Source organism: Urocitellus parryii, chromosome 1 (genome assembly GCF_045843805.1).
Source record: "Urocitellus parryii isolate mUroPar1 chromosome 1, mUroPar1.hap1, whole genome shotgun sequence".
NCBI lineage: Eukaryota > Metazoa > Chordata > Mammalia > Rodentia > Sciuridae > Urocitellus > Urocitellus parryii.
This window is the reverse complement of record NC_135531.1, coordinates 189,068,874-189,088,221: the sequence shown is the minus strand read 5'-3', so window position 1 is coordinate 189,088,221 and position 19,348 is coordinate 189,068,874. Positions and strand designations below refer to the sequence as shown.

The 19,348-nt window shown below is 39.9% G+C and overlaps 1 protein-coding gene across 5 annotated transcripts in view; it reads left to right on the top strand.

Moving 5' to 3' along the window:
* The first annotated feature begins 242 nt into the window (after positions 1-242).
* Positions 243-19,348, top strand: part of Sap130 (Sin3A associated protein 130) — a 75,474-nt gene continuing 56,368 nt past the window's right edge. For 3 of the 5 annotated variants that reach the window (XM_026389022.2, XM_077798273.1, XM_026389021.2), the window contains exons 1-7: positions 243-401; positions 2,054-2,171; positions 10,839-11,074; positions 11,773-11,931; positions 13,104-13,215; positions 14,958-15,082; positions 18,300-18,424. In XM_026389022.2, the coding sequence (XP_026244807.1) occupies positions 2,060-2,171; positions 10,839-11,074; positions 11,773-11,931; positions 13,104-13,215; positions 14,958-15,082; positions 18,300-18,424 (869 nt within the window). In that variant the 5' untranslated portion in view covers positions 243-401; positions 2,054-2,059. Of the gene's footprint in view, positions 402-1,169; positions 1,241-2,053; positions 2,172-10,838; positions 11,075-11,772; positions 11,932-13,103; positions 13,216-14,957; positions 15,083-18,299; positions 18,425-19,348 lie in introns of those variants that run through there. The other 2 variants (XM_026389020.2, XM_077798268.1) reach the window with 2 other exon arrangements.

Sequence of the window (19,348 nt, the reverse complement as noted above, 5' to 3'; positions counted from 1 at the left end):
AAGGCAGAACCGACTTCACACAGCAAAGGGGTGTGTTGCCCCACAGGGTCGCAGGAGGCTCCGCCCCGGCTAACCACCTCCTTTTCGGCCCCGCCCTCCTGGAGCCGGGGACTACAGTTCCCGGAGGTCTCCTCGGCCCTGGGGGGCAGGACCGTCCGCTCTCCCGCTCACGCAGAGCGGTGACTGGCTTTCCGTGAGTGGGGCGGGGCCTACCTCAGCCAATAGATGGAAAGCTCGTTACGGCGGCGGAAGCAGCGGCGCTGGAGTGAGGGGTGGGGGGCAGAGTGCTAGCGCCCCGGCGGCGGCTGCGGGTCCGGAGCCCGAGGACGTCGGCTCCACAGTCGGAGAGCGCACGGGAGCGAGCTCGAGGCGGCGCGGCGGCCACTCTTCGCAGCACTCAGGTAATGGCGGGACGGGTGCCCGAGAGGGCAGGGGAGGAGGCGAGGGGGCGGGGCGGCTGAGCCGGGCTGCAGCGTCCGTCCCGCTGCGCGTCCCCGGGGAAGGGCAGAGGTACCCCAGCTTCTGTGTCTCGGACTTCAGCTCTTTCGCGAGCTAGGCACGGCGGTTGAGCCGGCGGCAAGGGCTGGATGTCTAGTGGCGGGGAAGGGAGAAGAACCGGGAGGGTGGGCCAACCTGGGAGTGGGGGCGTGGCAGACGTGAGCCTTGGCGGGGGAGCGGGGTGGCCGGGGGAACGCGGGCGGGCGGGCGGGCGGCCCAGGGAGTTTGGCTCCTGAAGCAGTTTAAAGTGACTCTCCACATCCGGGCCCTGCGCCCGCCGCTTTCAGACCCCGACTGAGGCGGGGCCTCCCCACTCCCCGCCCCCCTCTCCGGGAGTGCCTGTCTTCCTCTGCCATTGGCCCAGCCTCGAGGGGTTTGGGCTGCCCCGGCGAGGTTCGCTTTTGATTGGCTGTCGGTCGGCGGGAGGGTGGGGCGGGCTCAGAGCGTGCAGGCCTCTGTAGATTGGTGCCGGGCCTCCAGTGACGCGTCGGGCATGGGGCCAATGGGCGGGCGGGGGAGGTAGGGGCAGGTTCGGGGGAAGAGGACTGGGAGCCGACCGGCGGCCGGGTGGCGGGGGTGAGTGGGGTTGGCGGGGCTGGACAGCGGCGGGCTCGGGCGCGCTTCGGCACGAGTCCTCTTGTTGTCCCTTGAGCCCAGCGCTGCCGCCAAGACGGGCCCTCCGCGGCACCCCCAGGCCGGAGAGGTGGAAGCGGGAGGTGCGGGCGGCGGGCGGCGGCTACAGGTAAAGAGGCACACTGCTTGTCTTGTTGAGGTACTCCCCAGAACGTTTGGTTCCTTCCCCTGGGAGACGGAGTCTTGGACACCCGAAGTATCTGGAAACAAATCTGTCCTCTGATCTCAGGGAGGGGGGGTTCGGGATGGGGTGGGGTTAGGGTCGAATCAGGGGAGCTTGACCCCTGAGGGAAAAGTAGGGGACGATTTGAGAAGGTGCAGAAGGTGTCTGCCGGATCCTTCTGGCTCAATGGGATGTCTTTGAAAGAGAAAAAAAGGAAATCTGTAAATGGAGGCCTTTGCAGAAAAGCGTTTGAGAATTCCTTGTACTTCAAGTCTTAATGTAAGATTTCTAATGCTTTCTTGGGGCTGGGCATTTCCCCTCTTGCATCTTTTTATGACATACTAATTACTGTTCTTTTTACTTTGGCGTGAGGTTTGTCTTTCAAAGAGACATGCTATTTTCCATAAAACTTTACACAAAAGGTAGATATGCCTTGTGGTATTACCTGTCATGTGGCTGTTGTACAGGATTTAATGTCCTTTTTTTTTTTTTTTCCACATCGCAATCCACAAGTATTTATGGAGGGTCATGGTATCCCCCAGTGATGTATAAATGATGTTATTTAAATTTAACCTATGTGCATTAAAAAACTTTCATAATTTAGCTAATGTCTGCATTCATATTATCATTGATTATTGTTCTAGATAAATGATTCTGCATTTGCTTTTCCAAGGAAACATTAAGGATACCAAAGATTAAAGCCATTATTAACTTTAATCTCAGAATCTTGTAACAACTTATATGACTATGTACTTGCAGGTGGAAATGAGTTCTCAACAGTTTCCTCGGTTGGGAACCCCCTCCACTGGACTGAGCCAGGCACCTTCACAGATTGCAAACAGTGGTTCTGCAGGATTGATAAACCCAGCGGCTACAGGTGAGATGTGTACTATTCTTCTATATGGCTTCCTATTTCAAGACTAATGCCAGTTTTGTAACTTAAAAATTAGCAGATTCCTTCTAGGATTTAAATACTAGGTTATTGAATTTAAAGAAAGGGTATGTTACTGTAGTGATTGAAATACGAAATTTTTTATTACTCTTTTAGCCATTTCATTCACACGTACTGAGTATTCATGTGACTTATAGTAAAGCATGCCTATAAGAACTATTTTTTAATGCATGGATATAGTCTCATCTTATTAACACCCATATGTATAGTAGTGCATAAAGGGAGCACAACAGTGTGTAAAGATAGGCCACCTCTTAGGAACTAGCTAAATAGAAAAAAGAAGAATATATATAATATATATATACACACACACAAATATAAGCAATATGGTTAGTTAGTGTATTCTTTGAGTGGTATAGATGAGTGGTTGTCAGTGGGGGTTGATTTTGTCATGAGGAGAATATTTGGCTGGAGACATTTTTGGTCATCACAACTAGGTGGTGCTTTCAGCATTTGTTAGGTTAGAGGCCAGGGATGTTGCTGAATATATTAAAATGCACTGGACAATCTCTTCCCCACTCAAAGAATTATCCAGTCCAGTCAACATTGCTGAAGTTAAGGAATTCCTTCAAGTACCATTTTTTTCTGTATATTAAGGAAAAACATGATATTGCAAAGTGAAATATATTACTTTTTCTACTATTTTCTTCTTTACCACCCAGTGGTTCTATTCCTTATGGTAAATTGTACCATTGTTGACTCATTGCTCAAATGAGGATCTGAGGCATCTTTAATTGCTCTGTCATTGTCTCTTACCTGTGAGCCTTGACCCTTGTCTAATGTTCAGTCTCATTTCAAATTGCTTTACCGCCATCCTGCCAACTCCATCTTTTGTTACAAATTTATTTTAGTTCTTTTTAGTCTCAAAATTACTTTAAGCTGTGTTCTGCCTCCTGCTGGATGGGATCTACTCATGTTTTCTCAGTGAATAATTTCAGGTTCTTAGTTTTCATGACCTTGGAACTTTGCACATTCTTTTCCTAAGCCACAAACCTAAAACCTTTCTTTCCATACACAGTTATTTGGTTAATCCTTGTTCTTCCTTAAGGTTTCATCTTAGATGTCATTTAGATGTCATATCTTCCACAGCAATCAGGTTGTGACCTCCCCTAGAGTGAAGCTCAAAGGAGAGCCAAGGCCATCTGTTTCTCTTACATCTTTGCATATGCTGTACTTGCTATAGTGGAGGGCACAAAGTTATGGTCAATGACTTCTCATAAACCCTCCTAAAGTTTTTTATTCCTTAACAAATATTTTTGATAATATTTTGTCTGTGGCATAAATTCACAATAGGATAATTGAAAGGAGCACAGTTAAGCAGAACATTTTTTAACGTCTTTTCCTTGCAAGGAATTATACTGCTCACTTAAAAAGGTGTTACTTAGCGATTATTGTCCTCAAGTTTTGCTGACAAACAAATTATTAGAACAAAAGTGTCTGAAATTTTACTTCTCAAGGGTGCTTATATGTATATTCTTTCAATAGTTTTAAAGAAATAAAATAGAAATTTTCTCTTAGTAGTTAGATGTCTCTGTTTCCTATGGCTGTGTCACAAGAGACGATTTGAAGTTCTGAGCATGTCAGGATCTGAATGAAGTACATATTCAAAGTTAAGAAATATACATAACTAATGCTTCAAGATTTTTTTCCTAATAGAAATAAACTGAAATAAATCCAAATATCTGGAAGGAAATGATAAATGAACCTCAAAAGAGTCTAATAGGAAATGATCAATGCATTCTATTTTAATGAAGTTGTTAAAAATTGGTCTTCTTGGACAAACAGATTATGGGAAATGGTGTGGAATTGTTCTTTTTCTTAATTTTATTTAGGGACAATTTGGGAAAAAAGGGAAAGAATAGACATTATGATTGCTGTATGTATATAGGCGACTATGACCAGTGTGATTCTGCAATCTGTACAATCAGAAAAATGAGAATTTATACCCTAATTGATTCAAATGTATGAATTGCCAAAATCATTGTAATGTCATGTGTAGCTAATAAAAAAAACTGAAAAAAATAAAACAAACAAAATATGATTTAAAAAATCAGTAGAGGGCTGGAGATGTGGCTCAGCGGTAGCGCGCTCGCCTGGCATGCGTGCGGCCCGGGTTCGATCCTCAGCACCACATACCAACAAAGATGTTGTGTCTGCCGAGAACTAAAAAATAAATATTAAAAAAAAAAAAAATCAGTAGAAAATGGAGAGAAGTAAAACTGTCCTTATTAATAAACAACATGATACTATATGCAGAAATCCAAAAGAATCTTTTGAAAGTGTTTCAACTAATAAGTGAAATAGATAAAGTTGTAGAATACAAGATCAGTGCACAAAAATGAATTATGTCTGGACATTGCAATAGAAAAGAAACTTTTAAAACATCATTTACAGTGGCATGTGAAAAAAAATTACGGAGGAATAAATTTAACAAAATTAAGACCTAGTCTTCCAGGGTTAGGAGACTAAAGCTTTACTGAGAGAAATTAAAGAACTAGGTAAATGAAAAAAAAAATCTATCATATTCTTGAGTGGAAAACCCCAATATTTTAGGATATTGGTCCATTCAAAGACATCCTAATTAAAATCTCATCAGGCTTTTTTTGTAAAATTTAACAACATAATTTTAAAATTATGTGGAAATCCAAAGAACTTAGAATAGCTAAAGCAGTTTTGACCCCCCCCCCAAAAAAAAAAAGTTGGAGGACACTGTTGCCTTATTTCAAAACTTGCTACAAAACTACACTAATCAATATAATGAAGTCTGGCCCAATCATGCACATCTTTAATCCCAGCTACTCTGGAGGCTGAGGAAGGAGGATCACAGGTTAAAGGCCAATCTGGGCTACTTTGTGTGACCCTATTTGAAAACAAAAATTTTTAAAGGAGTGGGGATGTAAATCAGTGGGACAGTGCTTGCCTAGTATGCAGAAAGCTCTGGGTTCAATCCTCAGTACCACCCCCAGAGAAGAAAATAATGTGGTATTGGCATAAAGAGACAAATTATAGATTTGTAAAATAAAGTGGAGGATCTAGAAATGGACCTAGACGTGTGATAATTGATTTTTTAAAATTTTTATTTATTTATTTATTTAGGTACTGGGGATTGAACTACATTCGACCACTGAGCCACATCCCTAGCCCTGTTTTGTATTTTATTTAGAGGCAGGGTCTCACTGAGTTGCTTAGTGCCTCACTTTTGCTGAGCTTGGCTTTGAACGTGCAATCCTCCTGCCTCAGCCTCTCTAGCTGCTGGGATTACAGGCATGCACCACAGCACCTGGGTTGATCAATTGATTTTTGCAAAGGTTTCTAAGTAATTTGATAGGAAAATGATAGACTCTTCAAAGTATTGTGGAAATTCTGGAATATCCATTTGGGCGGTAAAAATGAATCTGGATCCATACTTTCTTCACATACAAAAATTAACTCAAAATACATCATTGATCTAAATGTAGAATTTTGAAAATAGAGGAGAAACTGTTTACAACTTCAGGGTAAACAAAACTTGCTCAGGTCACATGCAAAGAGAAGCAGTTCATACAAATTTAAAAATGATTGCTCTTCAAAAGATACCATTAAGAAAACCAGAAGGGGGCTGGGGATGTGGCTCAAGCGGTAGCGAACTCGCCTGGCCCGGGTTCGATCCTCAGCACCACATACCAACAAAGATGTTGTGTCTGCCCAGAACTAAAAAATAAATATTAAAAATTCTCTCTCTCTCTCTCTCTCTCTCTCTCTCTCTCTCTCTCTCTCTCTCTTTCTTTAAAAAGAAAAGAAAAGAAAACCAGAAGGTGTGCCACAGAGAGGATATTTTCAAAAGATACATCTATAATGGTTCTTTTTTTTTTTTTTTTAAGAGCTGGAGAACAATTCATTCTTTACTTTTGTACTTGTTCATATGCTTTTTTTTTTGTTGTTCTTATTTTTTTTAATAGAATGTATTTTGACATAGTATACCTATGTATAACTTATTCTTTTGGAGTGTAACTTATTCTTCTGGTTGTACATGATGTAGAATTGCATTGGTTGTGTAATCATATATGCACATAAGATGATAATATCCGATTCATTCTACTATCTTTCCTATTCCCATTCCCCCTCTTTTTCTTTAATTCCTTTTGTCCAATCCAAAGTACTTCTATTCTTTTTTTTTAATATTTAGTTTTTAGTTGTAGTTGGACTGAATACCTTTATTTTATTTATTTATTTTATGTGGTGCTGAGGATTGAACCCAGGGCCTCGCATGCTCTAGTCGAGTGCTCTGCTGCTCTTCTATTCTTAACCCCCCGCCCCCAATTGTGAGTTAGCATCCATATATCAGAGAAAACATTCAGCCTTTGGTTTTGGGGATTGGCTTATTTCACTTAGCATGATATTCTCCAATTCCATCCATTTACTGGCAAATGCCATAATTTTTATTACTTTTTCTATAAAGGATTTTTATTCTGAATATATAAAGAACTCCTGTAACTCAATATTAAAAAGATAGCCATAATTTTTTTTTAAGGGAGCAGATTATTTGAATAGACACTTCACTAAAAAATATCTATGAATGGGGCTGGGGTTGTAGCTCAGTGGTATAGAGTGCTCATCTCTCATGTGAAAGAAACTGGGTTTACTCCTCACATTTAAAAAAAATAACAATAAAGGTATTCATCTACAACTAAAAAAATATTTTTTTAAAAAAAATCTATAAATGTTGAAGAAGCATGTGAATAACTGCTCAAATTATTCATCCTTAGGGCAATGCAAATTAAACCCACATTGAGAAACTACTACACATCCAATAGTATGACTAAAGCTAAAAAAAACAATAATACCAAATATTGGTATGGATGTGGAACAAAAGGAACTCATATATTGACAGGAATGCAAAATGGTCTAGCCACTTTGGAAAACAACTTAGCAGTGTCTTATCAAATTAAACATATATTTTATAAACAACCAAACAATCGTACTTACTATGTGTTTACCTAAGGTAAATGAAAAGTATGTTTATACTTTATACACTTTTATTTGTACCAAGAAACTTTTATTTGTACCAAGCAGTCACTTGGGAAAACCCAATGTTTCTCAACGACTGACTGGATAACCATATAATGGAATACTCTTCAGCAATAAAAAAGATCAGGCAGGCTACCTGTACACTCACCAACATAGAGGGACCTCCCTGTTGTAGTACAAAACATTGTACTAAGGAAAAGAAGCTAGACTCAAAAGAACCACAGATTGTCTGTTTGTAGAAAAATCTAGAAAAGACAAAGTTGTAATGACAAAGGAGATCACTGTTTGATGGGAGGGGCGGGAAATGAGAACAAAGAGGCATCATTGAACTTGTCAGAGTAATGAAAAATGTTGCATATCTTGATTGTGTTGTGGTTACATCACTGTATGCTTTTGAAAAAATTTAAACACAATTAGTGAAGTTTATATGTAAGTAAATTTGATTGACTAAAAATGATGACTAAAAAATTGACTAAAAGATGAGCACATACTTCACAAAAGAAGATATATCTGAGGCTGGGTATGTGGCACTTGCCTGTAATCCCAGCATTGAGAGGGGCTGAGCAGGAGGATCATGAGTTCAAAGCCAGCCTCAGCAACTTATCGAAGCTGTAAGCAACAACAACAACACTAAAAGATACATCTGAATGTCCTGTGATCATATAAAAAGATGTGCAGCATTGCCAGTCATCGTGGAAATACTAAGGCTGAATGGATAATTTGTGCCTTGTTCACACATTGGCATACTATGCAGCATTGAGATGGCTATATATCAAGCATTGGTGAGGATAAGAAGCAACTGAAACTCTACATAAAACGATGCAGCTGCTTTCAAAAGTATTTTGGCAGTTTCTTAGAAAGCTAAACAAGTACTTAACATTTGTCCCTACCTTTCTTCTAGGAGTTGCTGAGGCTATTTCTTTAAAAATCATTGAAGAGTTGGGTGTGATGCTTATGCCTCCCAGCCACGGTGGAGGCTAGAGCCAAAGTATGGCAAGTTCAGGGCCAACTGGACTACTTAGCAAGACCGTCTCAAGATAAAATTTTTTAAAGGGTTGGGAATATAAGTCAGTAGTAGAATGCCTGCCTAAGCATGCACACAAAGGCCCTGTGTTTATTCCCTAGTATCATAGGAGATGGGGAAATCATTCTGTAGAGTAGCCATTTTATTGTATGTAAATTAGAATTCAGTCAAGTGGTTTTATAAATCAGAATTCTAAGAATTCTGAATGACCTGAGAGAAAAGTCAGTATATAGCAATCTAGAAATATGCATCAGTTTTTTCACCCATCACTTCTTGTGAACAAAGTTCTTTTTTTTTTTTTTTTAATATTTATTTATTAGTTCTCGGTGGACACAACATCTTTGTTTGTATGTGGTGCTGAGGATCGAACCCGGGCCGCACGCATGCCAGGCGATCGCGCTACCTCTTGAGCCACATCCCCAGCCCTTCACCCATCACTTCTATAATTTTTTTTCCTAAAGAAACCACTTGACGAGCAAAATTTAGAAATAACCTAAAGTAACATAATGGTTTTATTTATTTATTTATTTATTATTTATTTATTTTTTTTTTTTTTTAAAGAGAGAGTGAGAGAGGAGAGAGAGAGAGAGAGAGAGAGAGAGAGAGAGAGAGAGAGAATTTTAATATTTATTTTTTAGTTCTCGGCGGACACAACATCTTTGTTGGTATGTGGTGCTGAGGATCGAACCCGGGTCGCACGTATGCCAGGCGAGCGCGCCACCGCTTGAGCCACATCCCCAGCCCATCAACAACATAGTGGTTTTAAAAAACTGTTTTTTTATTATCCGGGTGGTAGAATTCCAGAGAACCTTTAAATGCAATATGTACATATTGTATATTACTCAGCATTTCAACTTTCAGGTATTTATCCAATAGAAATGATATTTATGTTCACCAAAAGACATAACTAGCACTAACAGCCACACACAGTGGCACACATCTATAATCCCAACTACTGGGGAGCTTGAGGCAGGAGGATCATAAGTTCAAGGTCAGGTATTTTACTTAAAGTAAAATAAAAGGGTTGGAGATGTAGCTCAGTGGCTTAACACTTCTGGATTCAATTCCCAGTTCTGGCAGGAGAAAAGAATATTAGTAGTTATTCATAATATTTTGATAAAAAAACAGAAAACTATTTAAATGCCTCTTAACAGTAAAATGGATAATTTGTGCTTTGTTCACACATTGGTATACTACACAGGTTTGAGAATGAAAAATCTACAGCTCTGTATAGTAATGTGGATCATCATATTTACAAGTGAAAGAAGCATGACACAACAGGGCATATTTGTTAACAACCTGGTGTTAAATGTTTAGGAGAGTGGGTATCTTTGGGAGGGATAGGACTGCAGTGGAGCAGAATGGATAGGAGGATATCCAGGGGCCAGAAATGTTTTGTTTCTTGAGCTGCGAACTGGTGATTCAGGTGTATTCTTGTTTGTGAAAGTCCATTGAGCTGCACAGTTAACATTTGTGCACTTATCTTTAAGACAGTTACACATCAATGGAAAATGGTTAAATAAAACCTACTCCAAATTAAAAACTGGTGAGAAGTGTCTGAAAGTTTTAACTGTTGGTGCCTTTGGGTTATAGATTTTGGGGCACCTTTACTTTCTTTATAGATTTCCAAATAATTTAAACTTTCCACATAAGTAAATATTTTCTCTGTGTTCAGAAAAATAAAGCTATTAGTATTATTTTAGAAAAAATGATAAACAAATGTAAGTTAGTATTTCTACAAACTTTCTCCTTTATTACCCTAGTATTCCTTGATTATCTTAATTTTTAAATAGGTCATGTGTTCTGGTAATCTAAAATTCCAGAAGTTACAGAAGTTTCAGTGAAAAGTATCTCCAGCATCCCTGATCCCTGTCCTCCAATCTTGAAAAATCATGTTCTTAGAGTTAGGAATTGTATTAATATCTCTCTCTCTCTCTCTCTCTCTCTCTCTCTCTCTCTCTCTCTCTCTCGTCCTGGGGATTGAACCCAGAGCCTTGTGCTTGTAAGACAAACACTCTATCAACTGAGCTATACCCCCAGCCCCTCTTTTTTTTTTTTTTAATATATATTCTTTGTTTTATTTATTTAGCTTTTAATGTGATATGTTGGGGATTAAACCCCAGTGCCTCACACATGCCAGGCAAGCTCTCTATCACTGAACTACAACTCCAGCCCCTAAACATATCTTTTTAACATAAGGGTTTTTTGTTTGTTTGTTTTGTTTTGCTTTGTTTTTTTGAGGCATTTTAAATGAAATTGTCTTATATCTTGTAATGCACTTTCAACTATTTGAGCTTATTTTAAATGGTTGTCAAACCCTTTGTAAGTTTGAGAAAACCATAATATCCAGAATAAATGTTATGTTTCACACTTGTGACTCTTGGGTCTCATGTCTATCAAGACAATCCAACACCCAAATCCTTCTTTTTAAGGAAGCCCCCAAGAATGTGATCACTTTGTTAACCCTGAAATTTAACTGCAGGTGCCACTGTATCCATTCTGCTGTGTTAGTTAATGTTGAAAAATTGTGACGTACTTTCTCGCCTTCATGTCTTTCCTAGTCAATGATGAATCAGGTCGAGATGCTGAAGTCAGTGCCAGGGAACACATGGGTTCCAGCAGCTCCCTCCAGTCCCGGGAAGAAAAGCAAGAGCCTGTTGTGGTAAGGCCATATCCACAGGTGCAGATGTTGTCTACACACCATGCTGTCGCATCAGCCACACCTGTTGCAGTGACAGCCCCGCCAGCACACCTGACGCCAGCAGTGCCACTCCCTTTTTCGGAGGGACTTATGAAGGTAATGGAGAGCTTTAATATTTCACATTGAACCACATCTAATGGTGGCAAATATTTTTAACAAAATCTTGGGCTGTTTTGTAGAATCATGCTTTGGTGTTTTTTCCATTGTCCTACCATTTCAGCTCTTCTGTGTAACTCAGAGTCACTGCCTGCAGTACCTAGGCATGGGCAGTTGGAATCACAGGATCTTTTCTGTTTTTCATTTTGACATTGATGTTAATTTATGGGCTTGCTAGTTAGTTTTTATCTTGGGGTAGTACTCTTCTCCAAGATTTATTTTAATAGCTGGCTAATTTGGAGGTATTTTAGCATATTGCCTTGTATATTTCCTTGAGATTATGTTTTAGTTACTGAGAGTTTTGTTTACTTGTGCCCAAACTTGGGAGGCAGTGCTGTGTAGAAGAAAGGGCATGGGCTGTGTGCCATATAGATCTGGCTTTATTCCCAGTTCTACTTTTTACTGTCTGTGTGATGCTGAGCAAGTCACTTAGCCTTGCTTTGTACATTTCCTCCTCTCTGAAATGAAAGTGCTAGCACTTCAGTGGAACAGCTGTGATGCTGACAGATAAAGCATATAAGGCTTATGGCATCTTTCCTGGCACTCGCTGGGTTTGATTTGTGTACTTTTAACTATAGAGTAAAATGCATCACTAGAACAAGGCTATTGATATATTTCGTGTGGTTTTCTGTTTGCAGCCGCCCCCGAAGCCCACCATGCCTAGCCGTCCCATTGCTCCTGCTCCACCTTCTACCTTGTCACTTCCCCCCAAGGTTCCAGGGCAGGTTACCGTTACCATGGAGAGTAGCATCCCTCAAGCTTCAGCCATTCCTGTGGCAACAATCAGTGGACAACAGGTTTTTTTCCTCTTAATTTGCTGATTTTCAAACTAAGATTCCAAACTGTTGATCATTATATATTGAATGCCAGCAGTACATTAGGCACTATCCTAAATAAAAAAGTAAATAGTCACTGATATCTACAAATGGGAAGATAGTAGATTTGAGAGAAGGGATAGGAGTAGAGGCCAGGGTGTGTAGTGGTGGTGTAACCCATATTTATTGAGCATCTGCTGCTATATGCTAGGCACTGCCCCAGTGAGATACAAATCCAATTTGGATGGTCCATGTCCTTGAGGGTCAGAGTCCAGTTGTCCTTGCTTATAGAGAGATAGCTCTGAAGGATTGGAAACCACCTTACAGCAGCAGTGTTGGGCAGTGCTTCTCTAGGTTTTTCTCAGGAGCGCAAATATGTATCTCTTGGGATACTGGTAGGTTTGCTCAGGTAGCCCTCCAGCTATGAACATTTATATTGAAGTTACCTGGTTTTTCTTCAAATTATTGAAAAGTTACAGTCTTATCCCTTTATATATATTTGACTTATTAAATATTTTAAATTATCTACCTATGAAAAAAACTAATTCCCAGGATTCTTCCCTTTCATAGTTTCAAGAAAAATTAATACTCCAAAACAATTCCCTGTGATGCTGTACTTTTGTCATATTGCTAAGTATTCCCAGAAGTCTTAAGAATTGCCATTTGAGAAGCACTGATATCAGAAGTTGGGACATTTGAGGGGTGAGCCAAAAATGGGTAGAGGAGTACCTGTTGGGTACTAACTGACATTTACTTGGAAATTCCCAATAGCATAAGGAATGAGGGAAAGAGAATCATGCAAACAGTGAGAATACACAAAGTAAACCTTTGGCCAAGAAAGAGTAAGCAAGTATGAAAGGCTAATATTGCAGATGAAAAGGAGACAGTAGAATATGTCATGTGTTACTGGGGTCTAGCAACTAGCTGGCCTGAAACAATTGAAGGTGCCTCAGAGTCACTTGTGGCATGACTGTTGGCATAGATCATTATGCAGTACAGTGCTTAAAACAGATAAAGCTAAATGTCCTCAGCCCTCCCTCGGGGTACCCACTATCTAAAAGAACAACCTGACCCACATTTGGAGGCAACTGACTTCTAGAGACAATAGGTAAGACCAAGTACATGAAAATGATATTATATCCCATTTCTTTCAGGGACATCCCAGTAATCTGCATCACATCATGACCACAAATGTACAGATGTCCATTATCCGCAGCAACGCTCCTGGCCCCCCTCTTCACATTGGCGCTTCTCATTTACCTCGAGGTAAAGACTGCATGTTTTGTTCAAACTCTGGAAATGCACATACACATTTGGTTGAAGATATATTTACAAAAAATGTATTCATAATCAGCATATTAAGTTGCAGGACAGTAGAGGTAAACTTAAGGCAATATACATTTTTAATGAGGTCTAAGATGTGCTTCTTAGAGTTGGGTTAGAACAACTGTATGTGTAAAATTAGTGTGAATTTTTAATTGTCTAAAAATTGTTCTTTACTCTGAGGAACTCAGAAGGCTATGGTAGTCTGAACATGATATTCATTTTTCATAAATAAGTCACTAGTATTAATATTAAATTTCTTTCTTTTTTTTTCTCCTCTTTTTGTTGTGTGTGTATATTGAGCTAGAAATCAAACTCAGGTCCTTGCCCATGCTAGGCAAACACTGTACCACTGAGTTACATTCTAGGCCAATACTGAATTCTTTCAAAGTATACTGTTAATGGTCACTCAATTTTTTTTTCTTTCTTTTTTGGGTACCATGGATTGAACTCAGGGGGTACTCAACCACTGAGCCACATCCCTAGCCCTAGCCCTTTTTTGTATTTTATTTAGAGACAGGGTCTCAAGTGAGTTGCTTAGCACCTTGATGTTGCTGGCTTTGAACTTGTAATCAGACTAATAAATTAAAAACCAGGTTTGCTTAGTCATAGAACTCAAGTGATTGCCAACATGTGATATTCACAGGCCCTTTTAAGAGGCTATAGGGTCAGAACTATTTTCATGAACGCATTAAGATATTCTGCCTTTTTCACAGTGTTTGCACTAATGGAACAAAGGCAGTGGTGGGTAAGTGAAGTGTCACTGTCTGATGGTTAAAGTGTTCCAGTGCTAGCCAGAAAGTATACAGCAGCACCACACTGTGCTATTCATTTTGTTTTGTACTTGGAATTAACAAGACACTAGCCAGTTTCATTTAAGAATATCCTTGAAGTAACAATATGTGTTATCTTATTAAATCTTATTTTAGTCTGCTTTTTCATTGCTGTAACCAAAAGACCTGACAACAATTTTAGAGGAGGAAGTTTATTTGGCTATCAAGCTTTCAGAGGTATCAGCCCATAGACAGCCAGCTCCATTGCTCTGGGCCCTTAGTGAGGCAGTGAAAGAATGTGGTTGGGGAAAGCAGTTGAGGACATGGCACAAGGAAGCAGAGAGACAAAGCAGACCAGGGTCAAAATACGTACCCTGAAGGCATGCCCCCAGTGTCCCACATCCTCCAGCCACACCCTATCTGCCTATAATTACCACCAAAACAAATCTCAACCCTTGAGTACAGCTTTTCTTAATTTTCTTTCTTTCTTTCTTTCTTTCTTTCTTTCTTTCTTTCTTTCTTTCTTTCTTTCTTTCTTTCTTTTTAAATACCTTTATTTTGTTTTTATATGATCCTGGGGATCAAACCCAGTGTGTCACACATGCTAGGTGAGCGCTCTTCCTCTGAGCCACAACCGCTTAATTTTCTTTCGTTATTTTTGAAACTATATGTCTTGCTGTGTTGCCCAGGCCAGCCTGGAACTCCTGGGCTCAAATGATCCTCTTGCCTCAGGTTCCTGAGTAGCTGGGACCATAGGCACTGTGCCTGGCCTTTTCTTAATTTTCTTTAAGATGAATGGGAAGTATGTAGAGCATACTTCATCTAAATACCAACATTATTTGAGTTTTAGAAGTCATTTTCCTAGGGGATATAATTAGATCTATTTAAATACTAATAAATTTTTTTTTTCAGGTGCAGCTGCTGCAGCTGTAATGTCCAGTTCTAAAGTAACCACAGTCCTGAGGCCGACTTCACAGTTGCCAAATGCTGCTGCAGCCCAGCCAGCAGTACAGCACATCATTCACCAACCAATCCAGGTACGTCAGGACCAGGGCTTCTTATCCTGCAAGATTAAGATTTAAGTGCCTAAGTTAGTCACTGCCAGACACTGATAGAATCCTTGACTTCATTGACTTTTTTTTTTTTTTTAATAGAGAGAGAGAGAGAATTTTAATATTTATTCATTTTTTTTTAGTTTTCGGTGGACACAACATCTTTGTTTGTATGTGGTGCTGAGGATCGAACCCGGGCCGCACGCATGCCAGGCGAGCGCGCTACCACTTGAGCCACATCCCCAGCCCCAACTTCATTGACTTTTAACCTACTTTTTTAAAAATTAGTGCTACCTTGTCACTTCCCAAACTTAGGGAAGTTTGAAGGATATACAGTGTCATGTGAGTTGTTGGAATATAGAACAGAGGTAATAAAGGAAGGCCTTTTGTTGGGATGAAAGTAGTAGGGAGGATTCAGAGAAATGAAGAGGGAAATGAAACAATGTCAAGAAAGAGAATAATGGTGATAGTGTGTGATGAAGGATAGCTAGACCTTAAAAGGGATTTTAATTTTGCTAGAGGTCAGTGAACCTCTAAAGGCTTTATGCACATTTTTATACATTAAACATGGTTTTCCGAGAAGATAGCCTGTGCCTTTCAACTTCTTTTCAAGGAAATCTATGGCCTTGGAACTACCAAAGTATAGTGTAGATGATAAATCTGTAAATTGGGAATGCTAAGGGAATATAACATTGATTTTTGTGTAGAAAGCCACTTGCGCGGGGGGTGAGGGGGGTAACCAGAGATTGAACTCAGGGGCACTCAACCACTGAACTATATCTCTAGCTCTATTTTGTATTTTCTTTAGAGACAGGGTCTCACTGTGTTGCTTAGCACTTCACTTTTGCTGAATCTGGCTTTGAATTTGTGCTCCTCCTGCCTCAGCCTCCCAAGCTACTGGAATTACAGGCATACACTGCTGCACCCAGTGAGAGCCACTTTTTTTGTAACCAGTTATATCCAATCCAAAAAAAAAAAAAAATTCAGGCTGGGATTGTGGCTTAGTGGTAGAGTGCTTGCTTATTACTAGTGAGTTACTGGGTTTGATCCTCAGCACCACATAAAAATAAATAAATAAAAATATTATGTCCATGTACAACTTTAAAAAAAAAAGTCTTTGAAAGATTAATTTTTTTCTTTAGTTTTTTTTTAAGACAATACCTTTTTTTAAATATTTATTTTCTTAGTTTTTACTTAGGTGGACATAATATCTTTATTTCATTTTTATGTGGTGCTGAAAATCGAACCCAGTGCCTCCCACATGCTAGGCAAGCGCGCTACCACTTGAGCCACATCCCCAGCCCATAATGCCTTTTTTAAAGAAATTTATTTTTATACAGTGTTAAGGATTGAACCCAGTGCCTCACACAAGTGAGGCAAGAGCTCTACCACTGAGCTACAACCCCAGCCCAGAAAGATTAATCTTAACTGAATTACACAGAGGAGATGGAAATTCTAATGCTTTTAGAAATCATTGAGGTAATGTGTGTGAAACAGTTGTGTTTATATAATAGAGCAGAGTCCCGATTAGGACAGTGAGTAGTATATGTTTTACCTAAAGCTTTCAAACTACGTATTTCATTGTATATAATCATCACAGATTTTATGCCAATTTTTTTAAAAGTGGGGTGTGACCATTATGTAAAGCTTCTTTTTTTTTTAAATAGTGCTGGTATTACTTAAAAAATAATTTATTACTTTACTGTCTTTGGTGCAAGATTAAGGGGCATGGAATACTCATGAATATATATTAATGTGGTGGCAGTGATTATGTGCTGAAATACAGTGAAACAAAAGACCTTCCCAGCAAAACACAGTTGGAGGGCATTCAGGAGTACCTATAGAATATATGAAAAGTTAGAGAAGTATGAGAGCCAAGACTAGGAACTCACTAGTGAGGCAGTGGAGCAGTAGCCCTAGTGTGAGATATGCAGCTGTACACAGTAGGAGCAGCAGATAAAAGACTGAGGTTTTTGAAAAGCAAGGATAAAGAATGGGCAGAGTGTTGGCACCTTGGAGCACATCTGTACTCCCAGCTGTTCAGGAGGCTGAGGCAGGGGATTACAAGTTCAGAGCCAGCCTCAGCAACTTAGCAAGGCCTTAAGCAACTCAGCAAGACCCTGTCTCTTTATAAAACATAACAAAAGGCTGTGGCTCTGGCTCAGTGCTTATACACCCCTGGGTTCAATCTTTGATACCAAAAAGAATGGGCAAAGTTTGGGGATTTGACATCAGGATCAAGATGTTGAGGGCTGAATCAGAAGACAGGTGAGTAGAAGAATGACTGTGAATCACAGTGTGAGGCTCTTTTATCAGATGAAGATTTTATACATTGATGGTGGTAGGTTAGAGGGCTGTGTACCTGTATGAAAACATCCAAGAAACATCTAAGCATCAAGACTTTTTTGTTTCTTTGAGCACCTGACTTGCCAGCACAGAATACTGTTACCCTGTGTTTATGTTTTTTTGTTGTTGCTATTTGGTTTTTTTGTTTTTGTTTTTGTAATGCTAGGGTGAAACTCAAGGCCTCCTGCATGCTAGGCAAGCACTCTGCCACTGAGCCACGTCTCTGGCCCTGTTTACTGTTGTTTTGCAGTGCTGGAGCTCTAACCTGAGTTTGCCTTTTGAATGCTAACTTCACCTGAAAGCTAACAGTAGCTGAGAAGGGCATTTGGTTTAGCAGTGGTAAAAAATGTCTATACCAGGACTCTTAGTAGACTGTAGGAACTCCAGGTATGAAGGTTTAAATTCTAGTTTGTACGGAGTCAGGCAGTATTTTGACTCTAGTCATATTTGGAAAGGAGGGACTTATGTGCTGTCCAACCAAAATAAGACTCTTGTTCTTATAATAATCTATCTGGAAAAAGAATTCTTTAGTTGGTCTGTAAGAATTTACTGTCATTTGGGCATAGGTGCACAGGCTAATACCAGCATAATCTCCTCTTCTCACACACACCGCCCCCCCATGTAATTCTTTAGAAATTCTTTTGACTTCCTCTTCCAGTATCAGACCATGTCATTCTACCTCCATAATCAACTCTACCAGATTCTGCCTATATACCCTCCTGTATGATCTCTGCTTCCCAGCTGTGCTATCTAACAGCCACGTTTCAAATTATATTTTTATACTTTTAATGTTTGACTTAATATGTTTTATTTTGCCTTTTGTTTTAAATAAAGTATTTTTTTCTTCTTTTAATAGTCTCGTCCACCTGTTACCACCTCCAATACTATCCCTCCCGCTGTGGTTGCGACTGTTTCAGCCACCAGAGCTCAGTCTCCTGTCATCACTACAACAGCAGCACATGCAACTGATTCAGCACTGAGGTATACTTGGGGGGTGTGAAGATGGGGCCATCCTGGTATCCTCCCTGCTTCCTTTCTTTTTCCTTTATTCAGTAAATGTTTCAGATGCTTTTTTTTTTTTTTTTTGAGGGGTGGAATATGGGGGATTGAACTCAGGGTCACTCAACTACTGAGCCACATCCCCAGCCCTGTTTTGTATTCTGTTTAGAGACAGGGTCTCACTGTGTTACTTAACACTTCACTTTTGCTAAGGCTGGCTTTAAATTTGCAATCCTCCATCTTTAGCCTCCTGAGCAACTGGAATTACAGGCATGTGCCACTGTGCCTGGCTTAAATGCTTTTTATATAGTGTTCTAGACACTACATAAAACAATTAACAGGTGAAGAAATTTGTCCTTGTAGAGATTCTATTCCTAGAGGTACAACAAATAATTTTTTTTTCAGCAATTAAAAGAGGTGAGAGCATTTGGAGTGGGAGGGAGGTGGCATAGGAGGCTTATTATTTCATACAAGGTGGTCAAGGAGGACTTTGTTGATAAGAATATATTTGAGCAGAAAAGCTGTAATGGAAAGAGCTATATAGTTAAAGCTATATGAAATAGTATTCTAGGCAGCAGGAATTGTTAGTGCAAAGGACCCTAAGATATAAATGTTTGCCACATATGAAGAGTAGTCAAGGAGACCTCTGTCAGGAAGAGGGAAAGAGATTAGTTTAGCAGGTAGCATGAATTCTAAATCACAGAGGACCTTATGAACACTCCAGGAATCTGGGCTTTGCTGGGTGTGATAGGAATCCTTAGCAGAGCCATGTCATGATATGAAGTTTTAATTGGATCACCTTGGCTGTTAGGTGGCACAGTTGGGAAGCAGAGATCATACAGGAGGGTATATAGGCAGAATCTACTGGAGTTGATTATGGAGGTAGATATGGTTTGATACTAGAAG